This window comes from Erpetoichthys calabaricus, chromosome 17 (assembly GCF_900747795.2).
Source record: "Erpetoichthys calabaricus chromosome 17, fErpCal1.3, whole genome shotgun sequence".
Classification (NCBI taxonomy): Eukaryota; Metazoa; Chordata; class Cladistia; order Polypteriformes; family Polypteridae; genus Erpetoichthys; species Erpetoichthys calabaricus.
Window position 1 is genome coordinate 48,055,495 of NC_041410.2, and position 22,989 is coordinate 48,078,483.

A 22,989-nucleotide genomic window follows, 5' to 3' on the forward strand; every position below is an offset into this window, starting at 1 on the left:
TTTAGTTTACGTGCACGCGTATCCTGAATGTTTGTTTTTTAGTCTAAAACGCAAGACACCACCACGGAAGAGACCCTGGTAAATTCAAGAGGATCAGCAAAATTCCAGGACTTGCTGGTGTATTTCATCATCATCCAGCCGCGATTGCTGTGCCCTGCATTATTTGCAGGAAATATGCAGCTTTGTAGGTTACATTTGGATTAGCGGAAGGAAGAATACTTGGTGTCTGGCAGACAAGGCATTAGGAGTGGAGACTCCTCGCGAGCTTGTTTATGTCCTTGGCTGCTCACTCTTTCTGCTGATTAGTTCACTCTGCTGCAAAAAAAAAATGTTGCATTTGCTTTCTTTTGTCGCTTTGGCCACACTTTTGGGTTTCCATGTTCTTCCTGTATATGTATATGTAGTATACGCATGTAGTTTTCGGGCCGCCTCCAGTTTCTGCCTGTAATGTTGAAAAATGAAAGTTAGGTGGCACAGTCACTTTGTATTGTCATATTTAGTAAGCTTAACTGCGGCAGGGACTGGTTTCTGCAAGTAGTCTATTGCGCTGCAGCCAAGTACTGGGAGAATGGGCTTAAAAATTGAAGTTTAATACCATTGTTTGCTTGGCCATACCATTCTCGGTTGATACAGTGCTTACCTTGCACTTGTGCTTATTTGCAATATGAAGTGTTGTGCTGTGGCTAAGCTGCTGTACGCCTTTGATTTAGTCTGTAAACCTACTGAGTTTCCACCGTTTACTTGAGTGAGTCATTTAACCTGGCCGAGGTGCTGCTGTAATAGATCTCTTTACATGTAAAGTACATTTTGTTGCTTACATTAAATAAAGCGTGTGCTGTTAACTGTTTTCCTGTAAATAGTGAAAAGAAAAAGCTGTGAACCCTTTGAAAAATAACCAGATTTATGTTTAATTATGTTTTAAAATATGGTCTATTCTTCGTCTGAGTTACAGTAATGATCAAAACAGTCTGCATTAACTTATAATGTGCAAATTACTGTATTGTGATTGTTCATATTGAGTACATCATTCAAGTATTCAAAGTGTAAGTTGAAAAAGATATGTGAACCTCTAGGCTGATGACTTCCAAAAAGCTTTCTGGAATCAGACGTTTGAAAACCTGCAGTCCAGTTAATGAAAGAGATGGGAGGTGTGATTTAGAGATATTAAAAAAAAAAAAAAAAACTTGTGCGCCATTCGTGAGAAGCATCTACTTACAATAAAACATGCCTCACAAAAAAGGCATGTCAGAAAATCTACAGTCAAAAGCTGGTGATATTTAAGAAGCAGGAAAGGGTTATGAGGTTGTTTCAGAGAAGTTAGGTATTCATCAGTCCACTGTTAGATAAATTGTATATAGATGGAGATGAGATAGTACTGGGGCTACTCACCTTAGAAATGGCCGTACAGTCAAGAGCACTCAGTAGGCACAATTCAGAGTGCTCAATGAAGTGTAAAAAAAAAAAAAAAAAAACTCTAGAGTAACGGATAAAGGTTTGAAGAAATCATTGGAACATGGTGACATCTCTGTTCATGAGAATACAATCAAAAAAACAGGTATTGTGTGCAATTGCAGGACACCAAGGAGGGAGCCATTGCTCTCTAAAAACACATTGCTGCAAGCCTAAAGTTTGCCAAACACTGTCTTGACACTTCACAATGCCTTTGGAAAAATGTTTTGTGGAATGACGAAAATAAGGTTGAATTTTCCGGGAAGAATTTGGTGTAAAAATGGCACTGCTTACCAACATGACCATCATCATCCCAGAGGTGAAGTACAGTGGAGGGAGCTTTATGAATTGGGGTTACTTTGCTGACTTGGTGCTTGAACAACTTGCCACCATCGCATGGAAAATGAGTTATGAAATTTATTAGGGTATCCTACAGGATTATCTCAGGGTGCCTGTCCACCAGCTAAAGCATAGTAGAAGTTGGGTGATGCAGCATGACAAAGTCCTTTAAACATCAAAGTAAATCTACTACAGAATGGCTTCCAATAAAGAAACTTTGCATTTTGGAGTGACCCAGTCAGAGAGCCCAGGCCTTAACCCAATAGAGATGCTATGGAATGACTTCTCATGAGCTATTTACACCAAACATCTGAAGAATATGGCTGCAAGAGGGAATGGTCTGGAAGTGCTTGTAAGAGGGTTTTGCTGCCAAAAGAGGTTCAACCAGTTAGGAAATTCAAAGGGTTCACTTGCTGTTTTTACGACACACTGTGAATGTTTGATGGGTGTGTTCAATAAAGACATGAAAGATTGTAAATGTTTGTGTGTTATTACTGTAAGCATAGTGTGTTTGCCTACACTTGTGACTTAGATGAAGATCGGATCAAATTTTATGACCAATTAATGCTGAAAACTCGCATGCTTTTTCTTGTCATTGTACATGCAACCGTTAATAATGTCAGTGATGTTTTATGGAGCTAGTTGCAGATTATTTCTAATATTCAGCTTAGTTATTTTTTGAGCAAAGTACTGAAATGTTGAAAAATGTAGTGGTGAGAGTTCAAGGGAAAGCCCTTCGTGCAAAGAATGAGAGAAATCTGGTACAAGCAAGATCTGTATTTGAAGAGAACCTGGTGACTGTTTAATAATCAGTTAATATTTGATTTGCCCAAACATTAATTGGCACATTATATGATTCACTGTTCTTCGTTTGCTTGTGTTTTTAATTGAAAACAACTTGGTGACTTTTAAAAATTGGCTTCTGTTCCGTTTGGATTTTATAACCATTATTTAACGTGTTTAATGAATTGTGTTCTCCATTTCTGCAGTGGATGTCAATTGCTTATATGCTATTCTTGAATTTAAAAGTTTTGCTGATGTATAGGGTAAAATAAGGATAATCATGTCAGATAATCTTAAACCTTAACTTTTAACTCTTTTAATTAATCTCAGTGGTTACAACAAATAATCCCACACAAAAAAATGGGTTTACTTTATAGCATGAGTCGCCAAATCCAGTCCTGGAGGACCACCGTGGCTGCAGGTTTTCATTCTAACCATTTTTTTAAAATGAGTGCCCTGTTTGTGCTGATAATTAACTTCTTGTAAATTCATTTTAATCAAATTGCTTTTTTTAAGATTTGTTCCTCTGAATTTCATCATTTCTTTCCTTAAATGGAACCCAAACAGAAATGAAATGTGAAGTGAGGGAGCCAACAGAAGACCAACTAAGTCAGGTCTTCAAACTCCAACCAGCTGCTTAACGCAGTGCCATTCTTGTCATTAAACCCGTTCTTTAATTCAGTGGCTTGTTGCTGCTCTTGTGGTGCATTACCAGACATTTCCGAAATTGTTGATTTTTCCTCTTTCTAAGCGTCCTGAGCAGATCGACATTCCTGAGACCTTTATCGCTCTTTATTTTCAGAGATTGTATGATGGACACCAGTTGTTTTGGCTCATTCTGTATCTCATTATTGTTTGGCTGCTAATTAAAGGAAAAAGAAACAATTAAGAGGTCTGAGTCTTCAAAAGCAAGTCAATTAAAATTAGTTCTAAAGAAGTTAATTAGCAGCAAAAACAGGTCAATAATGAAGGAAAGGGTTAGAATGAAAACCTGCAGCCACAGTGGTGGTGGACTGGAGTTGGTGACCTCCTGCTTTATAGAGTTATGTGTATTGAATCCATTTCTGAAATTTGAATTTCCTTACTACAAACAATTTCTATGAGAGCTCAGATCTAGTGAAAAACATTAGATCTTCTTTTTTTAATAAGTTGTGTTTGTGTGATCACAAACATATTTTTCATGCTCTGAACATTATTTGATGTACGTATTAAGTTGAAAAGTGTCAGCCCTTCTCATTCTTAACATTAGTTGAGGCTGAGATAGCCCAAATCAAGTATTTGCTAAACATACTGTGCTCTCAGTCAGTATTTATTCTCTTCTTGTTCCTTCAAAATATCCAGGAATTTATATTAAGAAGGTTAGAAAAATAAATAAAGTTGTTGTTTAAATGGTTTTTAGTTGATCCTTCCATTGTCTTGACAAGGTAACATGTAAGCAAACAACAACAACAGAATGCACACCCTTAGTTTTATTGATACCACAAACGTTACTGCTTTTAAACATTTTTGAGAGGGGTGGATAAAATATAAAAGTAAGTTGAGCGACTCTGTTAGCTGACTTCTTTTGGTCATTCCACCGTGAAACACCTTCAGAGAATTATAACATGAAAAAAATATTTCTAAGTGACTTCTTTTTGTAAGTAATAATTATATTTTAAACAATTATGGTAATATATTTTTTCAAGTGTAAGTAATTCTAAAAAATTTAATATTCTCCGAAAATACAGTTGCTTTCATTTTTAAAAATGAATCTCTTAAAAACTGGATGTGATAGAGCAATATTCTGTGGCCAAATATGGCTTCAGCACCCTAAAATCTATAAACAACACCTATGTGAGCAAATAAAATAGTGTGTTTAAGTAAAACTTTGTGAAAAAATATATAAATTTGAATGCGTTTTTACATACGTGTGCACTGTGTTTTATGATTGAAATTGCATCTGTGTTCACGTAGGCCATTCTCATTACAAATCAGGCACCAGTAATTTTCTTTTTTCTTTTTGGTTTTAAAGGTGTCATGTTATTCTTTATGTTCATGTTGTCTACTTTGTCAGTATCTTGTTTATGAAAGTAGTGTCTGTGCAATTTTGTGTGAAACCTGAAAGTTTCGGAGGTTTGTGATCACTCAGCTTAACAAGTAACGTGAATGTGTACACCTGTGACAGTTCTAGAGTTCTAAACACAAATTGAAAAGTTAGATGGATAACATTCTTTGAAATGCATGCCTTTCATCAAGCCACAGGAAGGCAGTTAGTGACCATTCATTGAGCTGCCTGCCATTACTTCTTATAGTAAAATGTTGAAGAAGATGCCCAAACTTAATTTTACAAATTATCAATTTTTTGCACCTAGTTAATAACAGCAAATCAATTTCTGAAAGCTTGTGTTGAACCTGTCATGCTCTGCCCTCATATAAGTATTTCTTTTTTCCTTTTGCACTGCTTATTCTGCCTCACTTTTAAAGTAGTTTACTTTTTTTGCTCAAACCCAAACTGCCTGCAGGATTCAGCACAGCATATCTTCATGAGTTTACCACAGCACCAAGATTAGGGTGCCTTTAAGGGTAGTTCAGTGCATAACAATGTTTCATTATCTCTTTGGCTAAGCTCTGAAGAAGCCATTCTTTTTCATGGTTACTGCAATGTAATATGTGTACTGTATGTTATATTAGGGGTGGGCAGTATGACCAAAATTCTATATCACGGTATTTTTCTAAATTATTCCGGTTTCATGGTATTCAACGGTATTTTTTTTCCCATGCATGAGTGGATGTTAACCACATTTTCCACTGCAATTACTGCAGTAGACTGGCTAAGAATAGCCTATTCCACTGTCATGAGCATTGTACATTGTACAAAAAAAAAAACATTTTACTGTGCACACAAGTATTAATACAGGTTTGCATGGCCCCATAAAGCGATAGTTTTCAAGGGGGTGGCACTAATGAAGAGAAGGAATCACATTGCATGACAGTTGCAGTCAAAATATAGAACCTTTTTATTGAACAAATTTTGCAAACAACTTAAACTATAATTTTGACAACATATTTTCAACCATCCAAAGAGGCATTTAGACTTAATGAAATATCCAGAGGTGCTTGTCAAAAGTTGTACTGCACTGAACATGTCTTAGAAAATGAATAAATAATAAATATTTTTTGTAAACCAACTACACTTTCTGTTAATGTTAAGCATCTCTGTCCACTGACATGTTAAAGTGACTTTTTAAACAGCTTTACCATCATTAAACTGCATAATATTTAAACTAATGAATAATAACAATAAAATAAATAATAGTATTATTACTGATAGTTGCACTATTACTTCAAGACGTCAAGCCCAGGTGCATTACACGGTATTCACCAAATTAAAATAAAATAAAACAAGTGCAACTTGGTGATGACATCTTTACCAACTGAACCATCATTTAGGCAAACTGCATTAATATGGACCTTGCTTCAAGCTAAGCTATATACATAAATAATAAAACTGCAACTTGCATTTATGATGCTATTTGTGGTATAGCCCTATGTAATCGTATTAGGGCCACGGTGAAGAAAAAAAATACGGATACAGGGAAGAAAAAAACAAACTATATGTTGAGATTAAAGTCGATATTTTCACTTTATTCTCATAGTTTATTTTATAATTAAAGTAGAAAGTCATAAACTAAATGTCATCCTAAAATCAATGTTTAATTTACTAGATTTTCTCAAACCCCGTCATAAGTTAATGCAGCACATTAAATGCTTTGTGTTGTGTTCCCCGACCCAGTTGTTAATCACTACGCTTCTTAAACTGACTTCCTCCACACTAAGAGGAGACGGCGATCACTGCACAGAATCCATTCACTTCATGATATTCCTGCTCTCTGAAAATTTAGAATGCTAAGATAAATACTTGATATCCTTTTCATGATGAAATGCATTAAAGCAGGTATTAAACATGCACGGTAGTGAGGCGGTAGTGCTGCTCCCCCGCAGTAAGGGGTCCCCAGGTGTATGTTCAGTGTAAAGAACTTTATGGCAGGTGTGACGAGGCTCGAAAAAACGATGTATGAATGGGTATCGCAAAGGTTTAACTTAAATATTGTGTAAATGTTGGGTTTGTGATCTGGTGGTCAGAGACACAAACACAGAATTCAATGAATGTTTCTGAGTGGGCTTTCTTTATTGCACGTGTGCTGTCTGTCTGACGTACCAAAACCCCAGTTCCTATCCTTCCTTTTTCTTTCTCCACATAACCAATCACCACACGATAAACGTCTTTGTGAAATTAAAACTAGTTATAAACTTAGCCCACGGAGTGTTCAGAACTTTAAAAGTATCTTTGTTATACATATTTAACTATACCATCCATTCAGGGTTGCGCCCATCCCAGTAAGCATTGTGTGTGAGGCAGGAGCAAATCCTGAACGAGTTGCCAGCACATCGCAGGGTGAATACGAGCAATACATACACTAGCATGGTCAATATAGCATAACAAAACCACACATCCTACATGACTTTGAAAGGAAACTGAAGCAAGCCAAGTAAACCCACCAGAAAAACATGCAAATTCAAGGCAGGGTACACCTGAGACATCTTTGCTGCAAGGCAGCAGTGCAACCTCCACGCCGCCGTGCCCCCACGTGATTAATACATGCTTTAATGCATTTCATCATGAAAATGATATCAAGTATTTATCTTAGCATTCTAAATGTTCAGAGAGCAGGAATATCATGAAGTGAATGTATTCTGAGCGGCGATCGCTGCGGCACCTCCTCAGTACAAGAGGAAGTCAGTTTAAGAAGCACGTACCGATTTAACATGGCTCGGAACACTTAATACAAAGCATGTAATGTGCTATATAACTTATGACGGGTTTGAGAAAATCAAGTAAATTAAATATTTTACGATGAAGTTTAGTTTACGATGTTCTACTTTATTGACAAATTACGAGAATAAAGTCATCATGTCGACTTTAATTTTGACATAAACGGCAAGAATAAAGTAGAAATGTCGAGAATAGAGTCAACATGTCGACTTTATTCTTGTCATAAGTGTCGAGATTAAAGTCAACATGTCGTCACACTATTACACAGTACCCAGGTACATTACACTGTATTGAAAACAAATAAAACAAGTACAACTTGGCTTGCAGTATTATCCAGTAGTATAGAAACAGTATTTACACATTTGAACATAATGGTCCACATCCAACCTTTTAAAACCAAGGTACAGTAATCCCTCCTCCATCGCGGGGGTTGCGTTCCAGAGCCACCCGCGAAATAAGAAAATCCGCGAAGTAGAAACCATATGTTTATATGGTTATTTTTATATTGTCATGCTTGGGTCACAGATTTGCGCAGAAACACAGGAGGTTGTAGAGAGACAGGAACGTTATTCAAACACTGCAAACAAACATTTGTCTCTTTTTCAAAAGTTTAAACTGTGCTCCATGACAAGACGGAGATGACAGTTCTGTCTCACAATTAAAAGAATGCAAACATATCTTCCTCTTCAAGTCAGGAGCAGATGTCAGAGAGAGAGAGAAAAAAAGCAAACAAATCAATAGGGCTGTTTAGCTTTTAAGTATGTGAAGCACCTCGGCACAAAGCTGTTGAAGGCGGCAGCTCACACCCCCTCCGTCAGGAGCAGAGAGAGAGAGAGAGAGAGAGAGAGCCAGAGAAAAACAAACGAGCACAAATCAATACGTGCCCTTCGAGCTTTTAAGTATGCAAAGCACTGTGCAGCATGTCGCTTCAGGAAGCAGCTTGCACAGAAGGTAGCAACGTGAAGATAATCTTTCAGCATTTTTAGACGAGCGTCCGTATCGTCTAGGTTTGCGAACAGCCCCCCTGCTCAATCCCCCTACGTCAGGATCAGAGAAAGTCAGCGCAAGAGAGAGACGGAGAAAAGTAAGTTGGATAGCTTCTCAGCCATCTGCCAATAGCGTCCCTTGTATGAAATCAACTGGGCAAACCAACTGAGGAAGCATGTACCAGAAATTAAAAGATCCATTGTCCTCAGAAATCCGCGAACCAGCAAAAAATCTGCGATATATATTTAAATATGCTTACATATAAAATCCGCGATGGAGTGAAGCCGCGAAATGCGAAGCGCCATATAGCGAGGGATTACTGTATCTCCAGGCAACGGACATGACTCCTTTTTTTTTGGCAAAAGTTCTTCTTCTGTATCATCATGTTCAACTTTATCTTCAGCTTCAGAATGTTCTGTCCATTTTCATCGCGCAATACCTACACTACCTATTTAGCGGTGTAGCAGTGAAAAAGAGCCCCCATGCAACACATCTGTGGTTAGTGGTGTAGCAGTTATAAAGGTCCCCACTTGAACAGTTTCCCGCTGCACCATGTTCTGAACGTCGTTTAGGCAATTTAAACCGGTGTTGCGGTATAAGAAAAATCCATATCATAACAAAAATAAAAAACGGTTTTCGGTAGGAACCGGTATACCACCCAGCACTATGTTATATTTATAAAATTATTTTGCTAGATGTTGCTGTATCATTGCATCTGTGCTATTTCTTTATTTTATAATTTACATGATTAGCGTATCTCCATCAAACCTCATTGTTTCTTCTGGCATTATTATGTACAATGTTAGGATAACTAAGCAGTAACCTTCGACTTAAAATGATCGTATTGTAAAACTGTTATGTAGTTCAGGTGTGTGAGGATCATATCCTAATATTAAGAAGATAATTAGGAAATGGGTTAGTGCTTCATTTCATTCAGTTCTATCACAGGCTGTGTCTCTGTGCATGTACAGTATGTGTTTGTGCACATAAAAACAGTTTGGAACTTCCAGTGAACCTAAGCAGCTGTGATGGACACCCGGGTGACAGCCTGCCCAAACCCTGACACAATCACAAAAGCAAAGTCTTTGATCCAAATAAATGAAGGTTTTATTTGAAATACCTCCAAAAAGTATTGCGCAAAGCACAAAAACACTGGTCTTTCTCTCTCCACAATATACTCCCTCACCACTGCACTGCCCTCCTCCAGTTGAGTGTTGCCTCTCTACCACCCAGCTCCGACTCGCCTGAATAAGGGTTATAAGGTCCCTTTTATTACAGAGCCGGGAATACTTCCCATGCCAGGGCGAGTGCTGGATGGAAGTATTTCCGGGTCACACACAAGTCTATTATCAGAGTAGGGAGCTTGTTTCCCTGCATCACCCACTTGCGGCACCCCGTGACCCCAGCAGGGCCGCCCTGCCAGACTACATTTCCTGGCATGCCCTGCTGGCTTCCCACTGGGTGTGGATATCTGGAACTTCTGCCATCTAGCGGGCTGGGGAAATAGCAGTGCCCTAGTGATATCTCTACTTTTATAGGGGCTATCCATCCATCGCTTCCTTTCCTGGCTGGGATGTCCATCCAGTCCTTGTGGCTTCTACATGGCCTATCTAATGACCTCCTTCTGCCAGCTGATTCTGGTTTAATTACTATTCTCATCCTCCTTGATCTGAGTGCAGCCTTTGACACTATTTGTCACACTACTCTTCTCAATAGATTATTTTCGATTGGCATTACCCACACTCCACTAGACTGGTTCAGATCCTACCTCTCAGGCCACACTCAGTTTGTTCAGCTTAAAACTTTCACATCTCGACCCACCACTGTTACTTCAGGTGTGCCCCAGGGCTCTGTCCTGGGTCCCCTCCTTTTCATTATTTACCTCCTTCCCCTTGGAAACATCTTTCGTAAATATAACATTAGCTTCCACTGTTATGCTGATGACACCCAGCTCTATCTCATTAGCAAACCTACTGCTTCCTTTCCACCCTCCTCAGTTATTGATTGCATAGCATTAATCAAATCCTGGTTTTCTTCAAATTTTCTTAAATATTGACAAACCTGAGGTTCTCCTCATTGGTACAAAATCAACATTATCCAAAACTGATCATTTTTCATTTGTTATTGATAATTCCTCTGTCTCCCCTTCCCCACAGGTTAAGAGTCTGGGTATCATCCTTGACAATACTTTATCCTTTCAGTCCCACCTCAATAACATCTCCCGGTCTTCATATTTCCACTGGCGTAACATTAATCGTATTCTCCCCTTCCTCATTCCCCACACCACTGCTATCCTTGTTCATAGCCTTGTCACTTCTCGTCTGGATTATTGTTTATAAGCTTCAACTGGTCCAGAATTCAGCTGCTCACATCATTTTAAGAACATCCTCTATTCACCATTTCACTCCCGTCTTGCAGCAGCTTCATTGGCTTCCAGTTCAGTTCCGAATTCAACTCAAAATTCTTCTGTTAACTTTTAAGGCTATCCACAACCTTGCCCCTCCATATCTGTTGGACATCCTCCATGTTGCCATTCCCTCCCGTACCCTTAGATCCTCTTCCTCCATCCACCTGACTGTCCCCTTCGTCCGTCTTACCACTATGGGAAGCAGAGCATTCAGTTGTTCTGCTCCCCAGCTCTGGAACTCACTACCATCGGAGCTTAGAAATATTGAATCATTCTCACTCTTCAAATCTAAATTTAAAACTCATTTGTTTAAGACTGCTTTTTCTCTTTGATTACAATTGCTCTGTCTGATTTTAATTTTTGTATTTTAGTTTTGTTTATAATCTGTGTTTTATCTATTGTTCGGTGTCCTTGAGTGTTTAGAAAGGCACCTACAAATAAATAAAATATTATTATTATCTTTGAGGCATATGAAGAAGCTGGAGTAGTCTACATGAATAAGTGGAAAACATGCAAATTGCATAATAAAACGGAAACCCACCGTAAAATTATTTTGGGCTATCAGCTTTATTATAGCTTCATATTCAGTATACATTTTCATTGTCATACTTGATTAATCCAGATTCTTTTTTTTTTTTTTTTTTTGCAAAGCGTTTCTCACTGAGTGCTTGCAAAGAACTCTCTAAAAAAAAAAAAAAAAATTAAAAAAAAATCCACAGATGAAATGCAATTACAGACGTCACAAATTGCTAATTAGATGATGTTTACTCATAAAGGCAAAGATTTATTTAAACACACACACAACAGTTTCAATTTAACATAAATGGAACCTAAAGCTATCTGTTTGTTAACATCTGTAACTTAATTGTTGTACCATGGCCAATTGACAAGGGAGGAGAGAACAATTAAAAACTCTAGTCAGTATCATCCCTTGGCAAAATAAACCTAATGGGTGATCACAATTAGTTTAAAAAAAAAAAAAAAAAAAAAAAGAGCCAAAAGACAGTCTGAAACAATCACAGTCCTGGCGACCCACGCCAACTAGCCACCAACTGAGTCCAGGGCTGGCCAATAGTTCAGTGTTTTTCTGGGCTGCAGTCAGTCCCTACTGCACTGTCCATAAAGGAATACTTCACCCAAAAGTATTTTTTGTCTTTTAAATGTTACTTACCTTGTAGTTTGTAGTGACAGCTGAGAACATAATGTAACAAGATATGTTTTAATTGTTTTTGATATTGTTTGCTATTGTCCAGTGCTGGTCACTATAGACTCTTCTTATATCAGAAACTTTATCTTCGTATTTCACAAAACATGAGAGAAAATTTTTGTTAGCCAATTCCAACACTATAAGCTACATCCATCCATCCATCCATCCATCTGCTATAACCTAATTACAGGGGTCTGCTGGAGCCAATCCCAGCCAACACAGGGCACAAGGCAGGAAACAAACCCCGGGCAGGGCACCAGCCCACCGCAGGGCATACACACACACACACACACACACACACACACACATACACGCGCACACTAGGGACAATTTAGGATTACCAATGCACCTAACCTGCATGTCTTTGGACTCTGGAAGGAAACTGGAGTACCCGGAGGAAACCCACGCAGGCACGGTGCCGCTTATAAGCTACATGGTGTAAGTAAAAGTATATATAAAAAAAGTATCGTTTTTAGATGGATTATGGCAATAATGAAGAGGGTGTCATTCCATCACAGGGCCACACACATCCATATTTTAAAATTTAGCATTCCTGGCTATATGGGAAAATTTGCAAATGCCACACAGATGACAGGGCTTTAGATTCAAATCTGTATGTTGGCTGTATGAGGCAGCAGTGCTGACCACTGTACCATTAAGTGAGATAAAATGAAATGTAATTATCCATAGTAACTATAAAATTGTCTTATTCCATAAATAAAACAAGACTCTTTTTACCTGGACTGTTGAGTCCAAAGTGTTTATTAGACTGGTTGCCATACTTGTGAAACTTTCACATTATACATCTTGATCTGTTCAACATTTGAATCTGTTGAACAAAGCTAAAATGTAATATGCATTGGATTAGTAATTGTTAGCAGGGTATGTCTAGGACTGTAATTATTTCAGTCTTGCTTGTTGAAAATTACCAGCTTGGCAAGTCCTACAGGGTTAGAATTACTGATAGGATTGGTCCTGATAATTAACCCTATACCAGTGATCCTCCAGTGAATGAGAGTAGTACTTAGTGTTTCTGGGTTTCTTTTTAATTATTGTGTAAAAGCTCACTTGCCTTTACATGCACTGAAGTAATATATTTTCCTCTTTTGAAATTTTTAATGGAAGCATTTTATATTAATTCAAGTAATTCTGGGATCAATTTATTTTGGACAGCAGTATACAGGATGGTAAATTAAAAACATTGTGCAATTTTCTGTTAATTATATTCCAACAGCACTGGATTGTGTGCTGAATCTAGTCCAGTGAATTTAGTGCAAAATTCTTGTCTTCATAATATTCTTTAGACAATTCAGTTATTTCTTGTTTCAAGTGGTTATGTTCAATTAGATTAGAATAAGCAAAGTTTTACAATTGTACATTAAGTGGTTACTCAGTGTTTACACAAAATTCAACATTTATTTGTACCTGCAGAAAGCACCCCTCTTAGAAATGAGTCGGTGTAATGGCCTGATAGTATGTAACCAAGGCTACAAGTCCATCTCCAAAGATCTTCATGTTCCTTTGTCCACTGTGCGCAACATAATCAAGAAGTTCACAACACATGGCACTGTAGCTAATCTCCCTGGACGTGGACAGAAGAGAAAAATTGATAAAGACTGCAACGACGGATAGTCCGAATGGTGGATAAACAGCCCCAATCAACTTCAAAACATATTCAAGCTGTTCTGCTGACTCAGGGTGCAACAGTGTCGAACTATCCATCGATATCTGAACGAATTGAAACGTTATGGCAGGAGAGCCAAGAGGATCCCACTGCTGACACAGAAACATAAAAAAGCCAGACTGGAGTTTGCCAAAATGTACTTGAGGAAGCCAAAATGCTTCTGGTCGAACGTCTTGTGGACAGATGAGACCAAGGTACAGCTTTTTGGTAAAGCTCATCATTCTACTGTTTACAGAAAACCAAATGAGGCCTACGAAGAAAAGCCTACAGTCAAACATGTTGGAGGTTCTAAGATGTTTTGGGGATGTTTTTCTGCCTCTGGCACTGGATACCTTGACTGTGTGCAAGGCATCATGAAATCTGAAGACTACCAAAAGATACTGGGGCACAATGTAGGGCCCAGTGTCAGAAAGCTGGGTCTGCGTCATAGGTCATGGGTGTTCCAGCAGGACAATGACCCCAAACATACCTCTAAAAGCACCCAGAAATGGTTGAAGACAAAGCGCTGGAGAGTTCTGAAGTGGCCAGCAATGAGTCCGGATCTAAACCCGATTGAACACTTATGGATCGATCTCAAAATTGCTGTTGGGAGAAGGCGCCCTTCAAATCTGAGAAACCTTGAACAGTTTACAAAAGAAGAGTGGTCGGAAATTCCAGTTGACCGGTGTAACAAGCTTGTTGATGTTTATAGGAAGCGCTTGATTTCAGTTATTTTTTCCAAAGGGCATGCAACCAAATATTAAGTAGAGGGTGCCAATAATTTTCTCCAGCCTGGTTTTTGAGTTTTGTGTGAAATGATGTCAGATTTTTTTTTCTGTTTTTTTGTGGTGTTCCAATGCAGATAAAGGAAATAAACATGTATATACCAAAACATTTATAATTGTAACAATTTTCTGACTGTATGTTTAAGAACTGGTGTGCCTGAAGTTTATATACTTAAAGAAGTATTGCACTAAAAATGTATATATATTTTTTCTGTTACTTACTTTTTCTATTACTTACCCCATGTTTGTGGTGATGGCTGAAAAAAATTTTAACCTCATACTTTTAGGGTGAACACAAAGTTCCTCACAATAGCCTTCAATGGAAACCAATGCTGAACAAGTAAAAAACAATATTACAACCACCCATGAAAAAAAAAATCTTAATTTACTCATGTATTATAGTCAGTATGTCAGATACCCAGTCTATACTTACAATGTCTCAAACACATACATTTTTGCTGAAATACTGTGAAATAGACAATGTCCAAGAAATCTTCTAAATGACAAGCATAGGCTGACATGCATTTATTCAGAAAGAAACTCTTCTTTTCAAGCTATCACTTTGATTTACAGAGGCAATTTTTTATGCCTAAGAAACCCTCCCCACCTGCTGACGAGGCATTCTAGCTGGCATTCAAATCCATCTTGGACCTACAAGAAGTGATCGACTTGCGCTCAAAACAACATGTGAGAATTTTTTTCTTGGGCTGACAGACTGTGGATTTCATAAATCAGACTGGATAACAACTTGCATATTAACTTTGATACAAAATTGACACTCAAATAGTGGAGAAAAAATGCTTGTTGGCAAGGCAAACCATATAGCCATTCTAAAACTAGGCTTCATCTGTTTTTTCGTACTGGATAAACATCTGACCTTTTGAAATAAGTACATTCTTAGTTATCAAGTGAAAACCTTCTGCCCTCCTACCAGATCGGCACAGTTGCCATTTTTGTAGGCTGTGAAAAAAAATGGGGAAAATGTACAGTCATGGAATATCGCATATTAATGGGAAAATTATGATCTTCAAGTACTGTATACCAGTAAGAGTAAAGACATGATTTTATGCATCCACTGTAAAATTTTACTTGCTATTGGTTCCCACTGACAGAGGCCAATGAAGAACTTCTCATTCTTGTAAACCAGGTAAGCTAATTTTAAATGAAAATGTAGCAGTTGTTGTCAGTGCAGAGGCATATTACAGTACAGTTTGTTTCAATTTTTATTAGTCATTTTGTACTTTCATTTAAATGTATCTGTCAGTACTTGCAGATGTGTACCAGGAGGAGGAGGTGGTTAGGTAGGCTCAGTCACAAAAAAGCAGCTCAGTTGGTAACTGGCTGTTTAGCTGAGTGGTATAACCAGCTGTTTGTAATGCTAATTTTGCTAAGTACAACTACCAGCCATGTCATCTCTGAGAGCAAAGCTGCTGAGTGGGGTAAATGACACCCGGTGCTTTTTATTAGGAGAGACAGCACATATTTCATAATCATCAATTAGTGGTGGATTATCTTGGCATTATCATTTTTTTTTCCCCAACTCGGTGAGATACTGTATCATTACCAAAAAGAGTAGGATATTTAACCATAATGTTGTGATAATACACATCTATTGTTCAATCTTTCATTTAATTTTTTGTGTTTTGTGAAAGTACAGGAATTTTCAGTGTTATTTTGAAGGTAAAAATTTGGAAACGTTTTTCTATACGGTAGGTAAAAAAGCATTTTGCCAATTTCCCATTAACGGAAAGGTTTCAGTGCAGGTTGCGGCTTGCTTGCAAAGTCATGTTAGAAATGGAACTTGCCCTACTTAAGACACAATGCTCATACAACATGCTTTACTTTTGGCAAGAGATGGTTCTGTTCAAAGACAGTCTTTTTATATTCATTTATTTGACAAACCTGACTTAGAATTGTTACAATATAATCGGCGAGAAAGTGGAGAATCATGCTGTGCATCACGTTCTGTTTGTCTCACAAGATCACTTGTAATTGGTTAAATTCATGGCACAGATGTGTCTCTGAAAGCTGCCAGAGCTAAAGCATAATGCCATAGCAAGTCGTCCTTGTATATTAAGTGGGGTAATGTGCTTTTTTATTTTAATGTGTTCCACAAAGTAATCAAAAAATACATTAGAGCACATTGTAATAATCAATGAGTGATTTATCATCATCCTTGTTATTTAACAGATGAGTTTGTCAATAGGGACTTGCAGGAAAATATTGAAAACTATTATGAGCAAATTCTTATTGTGGAAGACCTGATTTTTATTATTTTAATAGTCTATTCTTGGCTCTCATTATCTTTCAGAGCTGTACCGTAAAAGTCTACGTGTAATTTGTTTGGCCGCTTTATTAGAAATAATGCCTATTTTTATATAATTGACCACTTATTCAGTGATCACCTAATATATACAGTGTTGCTTAAAGTTGCTACCCAGTGAAACAAGTATGCCTACTGTTATGATTAGGAGGGAGCCACATTTACCCTAAGTTCTTGTCAATAAGCCGCGGCTTATCTAAGGAAAAAAGTTGTGAAAATGAAAAAATAGAATATCGGCTTATACATAAGTCCGGCTTATACATCCATCACGGGGGTTGCGTTCCAGAGCCACCCGCGAAATAAGAATATCTGCGAAGTAGAAACCATATGTTTATATGGTTATTTTTATATTGTCATGCTTGGGTCACAGATTTGCGCAGAAACACAGGAGGTTGTAGAGAGACAGGAACGTTATTCAAACACTGCAAACAAACATTTGTCTCTTTTTCAAAAGTTTAAACTGTGCTCCATGACAAGACAGAGATGACAGTTCCGTCTCACAATTAAAAGAATGCAAACATATCTTCCTCTTCAAAGGAGTGAAGCAAACAAATCAATAGGGCTGTTTGGCTTTTTAAGTATGCGAAGCACCGCGGCACAAAGCTGTTGAAGGCGGCAGCTCACACCCCCTCCGTCAGGAGCAGACAAAGAGAGAGAGAGGGAGAGTTTGTTTTTCAGTCAAAAATCAATACGTGCCCTTTGAGCTTTTAAGTATGCGAAGCACTGTGCAGCATGTCTTTTCAGGAATCAGCTTTACAAAAGGTAGCCAACGTGAAGATAATCTTTCAGCATTTTTAGACGAGCGTCCGTATCGTCTAGGTGTGCAAACAGCCCCCCTGCTCAATCCCCATACGTCAGGATCACAGATAGTCAGCGCAAGAGAGAGAGAACAGTAAGCCGGGTAGCTTCTCAGCCATCTGCCAATAGCGTCCCTTGTATGAAATCAACTGGGCAAACCAACTGAGGAAGCATGTACCAGAAATTAAAAGACCCATTGTCCGCAGAAATCCGCGATATATATTTAAATATGCTTACATATAAAATCACAATTTAAATGACCGCTACGCGCTCGTGTTGACTCGGCGACGCCCAGAGCAGAAAGAACGCGCTCCGGCCGCTCCAACCGCGCCATGCGGGGAGTGAGAGAGACGGCAATATCTCACACTCTCTCCCCCCTTAAAGAAATTAAATGGGCGCGAGTGAGACCACTGACCTCCCTCCCTTCTATTAGTTATAGGTTATAGTACGTTCGGCTTATCCATGAGTCCGGCTTATCTATGATACGATTTTATTTTAAAAATTCGTATGATTTTTGGTCTCCGGCTAATACATGAGTCCGGCTTATAGACAAGAACTTAGGGTAATAGTTAAGATTCAAGTATATTTAAATTTTAAATTCAGCATGACTGTCACAGCCAAACACACTAACATGATCAGCAAAACTGTCAGGTTTTTTTTTTTTTTGTTTAAAAATTTGTTGATAAAGTAAGGTCTGCACTTGTGAAAGTAACAGACAATCTATACTCATTCAACTAATGGGTTGGTACACTGGTGGTGCTTTAACATCCACTGAAGATTTTATAGAGGGTTGTCTTGCCCCAAGTGTTATATGGCAGTCAGTGCTGGAAGTTAGTTTCTCTTGTGTTGGCAAAAATTGAGGTGATATAAGAAAGTGGATAGTGAAATATGTAGAGGTTAGAAGAATCCTCATTTCTGCTAATTCACAACCAACCATTGGTCCATTGCATCCTCTCATAAAGCAGTGTGGTGAGATTCTACAAATGGCCCCCTTTTTCAGTCGGATAATGCTGCATGCAACACAGTCCTATAAAAGATCATGGGACGCAAGTCGCCAGATTCCAGTCTAATTTAGCAACTGTAGCACATGATGGAACAAGCCATACAACATAGCTGTTTTGAAATAATTATGGTACAAATTGAAATTGTAGACCAGCATTCATTTGTTGTTTTTTAAGATTTTGAGAAGTCTGTCTTGAAGAGTTGAGGATGTTCTAAGGGCAAGCGGTGCTTCTGATCAGTACTAGGCTGGTGTACTTAATAAACTGGCCACTCAGTCTTGATAATTTTTAAAAATTGTGGAAGGAATAAGAAAATAAAATTATTGAACGATTACAGAATCATTGGGGTTGTTTTCAGCTCCCTATTAGTATACTTTATTAAGTGTTATCTGGGTTAATGAAATACACCGCAGTGTCTTTTTAATTCAGTATAAATGGGTGTACTCTGCACTTGGTGCTCTCTTTTGAACTCCGTGTGGGGAGTGGGTTTGAGTCGGTTACTTTAATAAGTACATCATAGTCTGTTATAGCATGCTACTTTAACACATTATATGGCAAATTGAACATTGCTTCTTTTTATTCTAAAGTTAATCTTAAAATACTGAAGATAATTATTTGATTTACAGTTAATATGGGGTTTCATCACACAAACCTAAAGTTACAGGCTTCAGTGCAGATCTCTCAAGCACTGTTAACTCATGGCAGTCCTTGATCATAATCTACTTCACAGTAATACAAACTAGAAGAGGAGTTATTAAAAAAAGAAATGAATGATTTTTCAGGTTTAAAATTAATACACACAAATAGTCTATCTATCTATCTATCTATCTAGTATAAAGCTGCACTGATGAATGTGTATATATAGCCATGTAGGACATGTAGTTTAGTAAAGAAAATATTAGCAAAGTATTCATAAGTGGTGAGAAAGGAGACAGAAGCAAAATATATAGTCGGGGAATGGAGCAGAAAAGAGCTGTTGTTGTTGTTGAAGGGGTGGGGTTTGATTTGTCTTCAATTTTGTTTGGTTATAAATTGATCTATTTGTATGGGATGATTACAATAAAAAAAAAAAAAAAAAAAAGCTGTTGAGGAAATCATTGTACAAGTCCTTCAAGATGCAAACACATGACCTGAGAGAGGACAAAATCACTAATATAGTCAACATCACAAGAAGTTTTTTGCCAAATATCAGGCCTATGTGTCTTTCTATTTGAATAGGAATATTATTTAAACATCGCAGAAAACAAAAAAAAATATATAAAGTACACATTCGAAAGCTAACGGCAAGCTGTGATGATTTTTCATGTGTTTCATACTTTTTTTGTTTTTCAGAGCACAAATCTGAAAGAGCCACAGAGAGAAGATCCTATCTTTCCACCAAGCAGTACAAATTCCGTGGCAGCAGCCAGTGCACCTGCATCCAAAAATCCCACCGATTCCGTCAAAAAGGCAAATGGAATACGCTCAGATGAAGATGAAGAGGATTTGTTTTCAGGTAAAAATAAAGTACAGCTTTGTTCCTACTGGTTAATTGTTAATAGCCCCCTTGTCTGGAGCATGTACTATTTATGAGATTCTATAGTGCCACCTTTCTTCAGTTTACATCCATGTTTTTGAAGTTTTTAGACAATTGTGTGTTTCAGGCCCCACACCAACATTGGCATAGGTAGAGGTATATGAATACTCATTAATTATATCAATTTTACCTTTGGCGATGGTGGTATTTGATTAAAACAATAAACAAGACACCCACCAAGATACAGTAGGTTAAATGTGGGTTGAGTGAGGTATCTCTGTTTTGCTTCCCAGCTGGGATGGGAAAAATATGAAGAGATCTGTACAACTTTCAGTATTTTAGTAGTAAAAGAACAGTCAAGGAGGAGGTCAAGTGCATCGGGAATAGTAAAGGGGAATTAAAAGATACAGACAGTGAAATAGCGGATGCATTAAACTTACATTTTTCTGAGGTGTTTACAAGTGAGCAAGTGGATAACCTCCCAGAGGTAACAGGGACTACTAAGGAGGTACTGAGGGATTTGGAAATTGTAGAGGGAGAAGTACTGCTCAGATTAAATAAGCTGAAATCGAACAAATCACCAGGACCAGATAATATTTATCCTCATGTTCTTAAGGAGGCTAGTGAGTACATATATAAACCCTTGACGCATATTTTTAGGAAGTCAATGCGCACTGGAGAGATTCCAAAGGACTGGAAAATGGCAAATATCATCCCATTATATAAAAAGGGTGATAGGGCAGATCCAAGCAACTATATGCCAGTAAGCTTAACATGCATCACAGGAAAATTAATGGAAGGAATTATTAAGTATAAGATCGAGCAACACCTGGCAAGGACAGGAGTTATTCTAAGCAGTCAGCATGGGTTCAGAAGAGGGAGGTCGTGTTTTACTAACATGCTGGAATTCTATGAGGAGGCAACAAAAGGATACGATCAAAGTGGAGCTTATGATATTATTTATCTGGACTTTCAGAAAGCATTTGATAAGGTGCCACATGAGAGGTTGGGCATCAAATTAAAAGAGGTGGGAGTTCAGGGTGATGTTTGTAGATGGGTGCAGAATTGGCTCAGACACAGGAAGCAGAGAGTGATGGTGCGAGGAACCTCATCAGAACTGGCTGATGTTAAGAGTGGTGTTCCACAGGGGTCAGTGCTAGGGCTATTTTTAATATATATAAATGATTTAGATAGTAATATAAGTAACAAGCTGGTTAAGTTTGCAGATGATACCAAGATAGGTGGATTAGCAGATAATTTGGAATCCGTTATATCATTACAGAAGGACCTGGATAGCATACAGGCTTGGGCAGATTTGTGGCAGATGAAATTTAATGTCAGTAAATGTAAAGTATTGCACATTGGAAGTAAAAATGTTAGGCTTGAATATACAATGGGCGGTCGGAAAATCGAGAGTACACTTTATGAGAAGGATTTAGGAGTCATAGTGGACTCTAAGCTATCGACTTCCCGACAGTGTTCAGAAGCCATTAAGAAGGCTAACAGAATGTTAGGATATATAGCACGATGTGTGGAGTACAAGTCCAAAGAGGTTATGCTCAACCTTTATAATGCACTGGTGAGGCCTCATCTTGAGTACTGTGTGCAGTTTTGGTCTCCAGGCTACAAAAAGGACATAGCAGCGCTAGAAAAGGTCCAGAGAAGAGCGACTAGGCTGATTCCAGGGCTACAGGGGTTGAATTATGAGGAAAGATTAAAAGAGCTGAGCCTTTACAGTTTAAGCAAAAGAAGATTGAGGTGACATGATTGAAGTGTTTAAAATTATGAAGGGAATTAGTGCAGTGGATCGAGACTGTTATTTTAAAATGAGTTCATCAAGAACATGGGGACACAGTTAGAAACTTGTTAAGGGTAAATTTCGCACAAACATTAGGAAGTTTTTCTTTACACAAAGAACGATAGAAACTTGGAATAAGCTACCAAGTAGTGTGGTAGACAGTAAGACGTTAGGGTCTTTCAAAACTCGACTTGATGTTTTCTTGGAAGAAATAAGTGGATAGTACTGGCGAGCTTTGTTGGGCTGAATGGCCTGTTCTCGTCTAGAGTGTTCTAATGTTCTAAATCAGCATAAGTATACATTAAACACTTTAACGTTATCTGTTGCGGTTTGGCATAGCTGTAGACTTAATGTCACAAATATCCCAGACATGCTTGTTGCAATAAACAAACAATAATAAATAATAATATTTATAATACAGGGTGAGTCAAAATTATGTTAACACTAATGGTACTGCTATGTATATACTTGTATACAATTTTAGTGGACCATTTACAGTATGTGCCACATATGGTACATGTGGCAAACAGGTTGAGACATTCCTGTAAACCAATCAATAAACATTTATTCACTAAACATACTTCATATGTGCAAGAAGATTTACATCCGCAAACTGTAGTTCCACAATCTTTTGATGAAATACAGTCAGCGAACGATACACTTCCATCAAGCTTGCAACCGCTCTTCTTTGCTCTAGTGTTAATCTGTCACCCATGGTATACGTGTATCTGCAGAAGAAAAATAATCAATTGGTGTTAACATATTTTTGACTCACCCTGTATGTATATTTACATGTATATATGTATAATATAGATAAAAGACAATAATAAAAAACACAAAACATAAAATTACAAGAGCTTAGCTGAACTTTTTGTCCTAGAGAAAAAGGCACATACCTTATAAATTCTGATCTTTAAAGATGTATATTCAAGATGGATAAGTTTCCTCACAGGTGGTGCAGTGGTAGTGCTGCTGCTTTGCAGTAAGGAGACTGTGGAAGATTGTGGGTTTGCTTCCTGGTTCCTCCCTGTGTGGATAGCGCTTTGAGTACTGAGAAAAGCGCTAGGCCTATATAAATGTAATGAATTATTATTATTGTTATTGTTTGTTAGCTAATTAT

General features: G+C 37.8%; 2 protein-coding genes across 3 annotated transcripts in view; one reads left to right on the top strand and one right to left on the bottom strand.

The window, feature by feature from the left end:
* Positions 1-22,989, bottom strand: part of ubl7a (ubiquitin-like 7a (bone marrow stromal cell-derived)) — a 1,205,533-nt gene that overhangs the window by 922,878 nt on the left and 259,666 nt on the right. The window lies entirely within an intron of this gene.
* The window catches only part of snx1a (sorting nexin 1a), a 75,095-nt gene that overhangs the window by 593 nt on the left and 51,513 nt on the right, over positions 1-22,989 (top strand). Inside the window, exon 2 of one of the 2 annotated variants that reach the window (XM_051920800.1) lies at positions 19,904-20,050. In XM_051920800.1, coding sequence (XP_051776760.1) covers positions 19,904-20,050 — 147 coding nt within the window. Of the gene's footprint in view, positions 1-19,887; positions 20,051-22,989 lie in introns of both variants that reach the window. The other variant, XM_051920799.1, reaches the window with a different exon arrangement.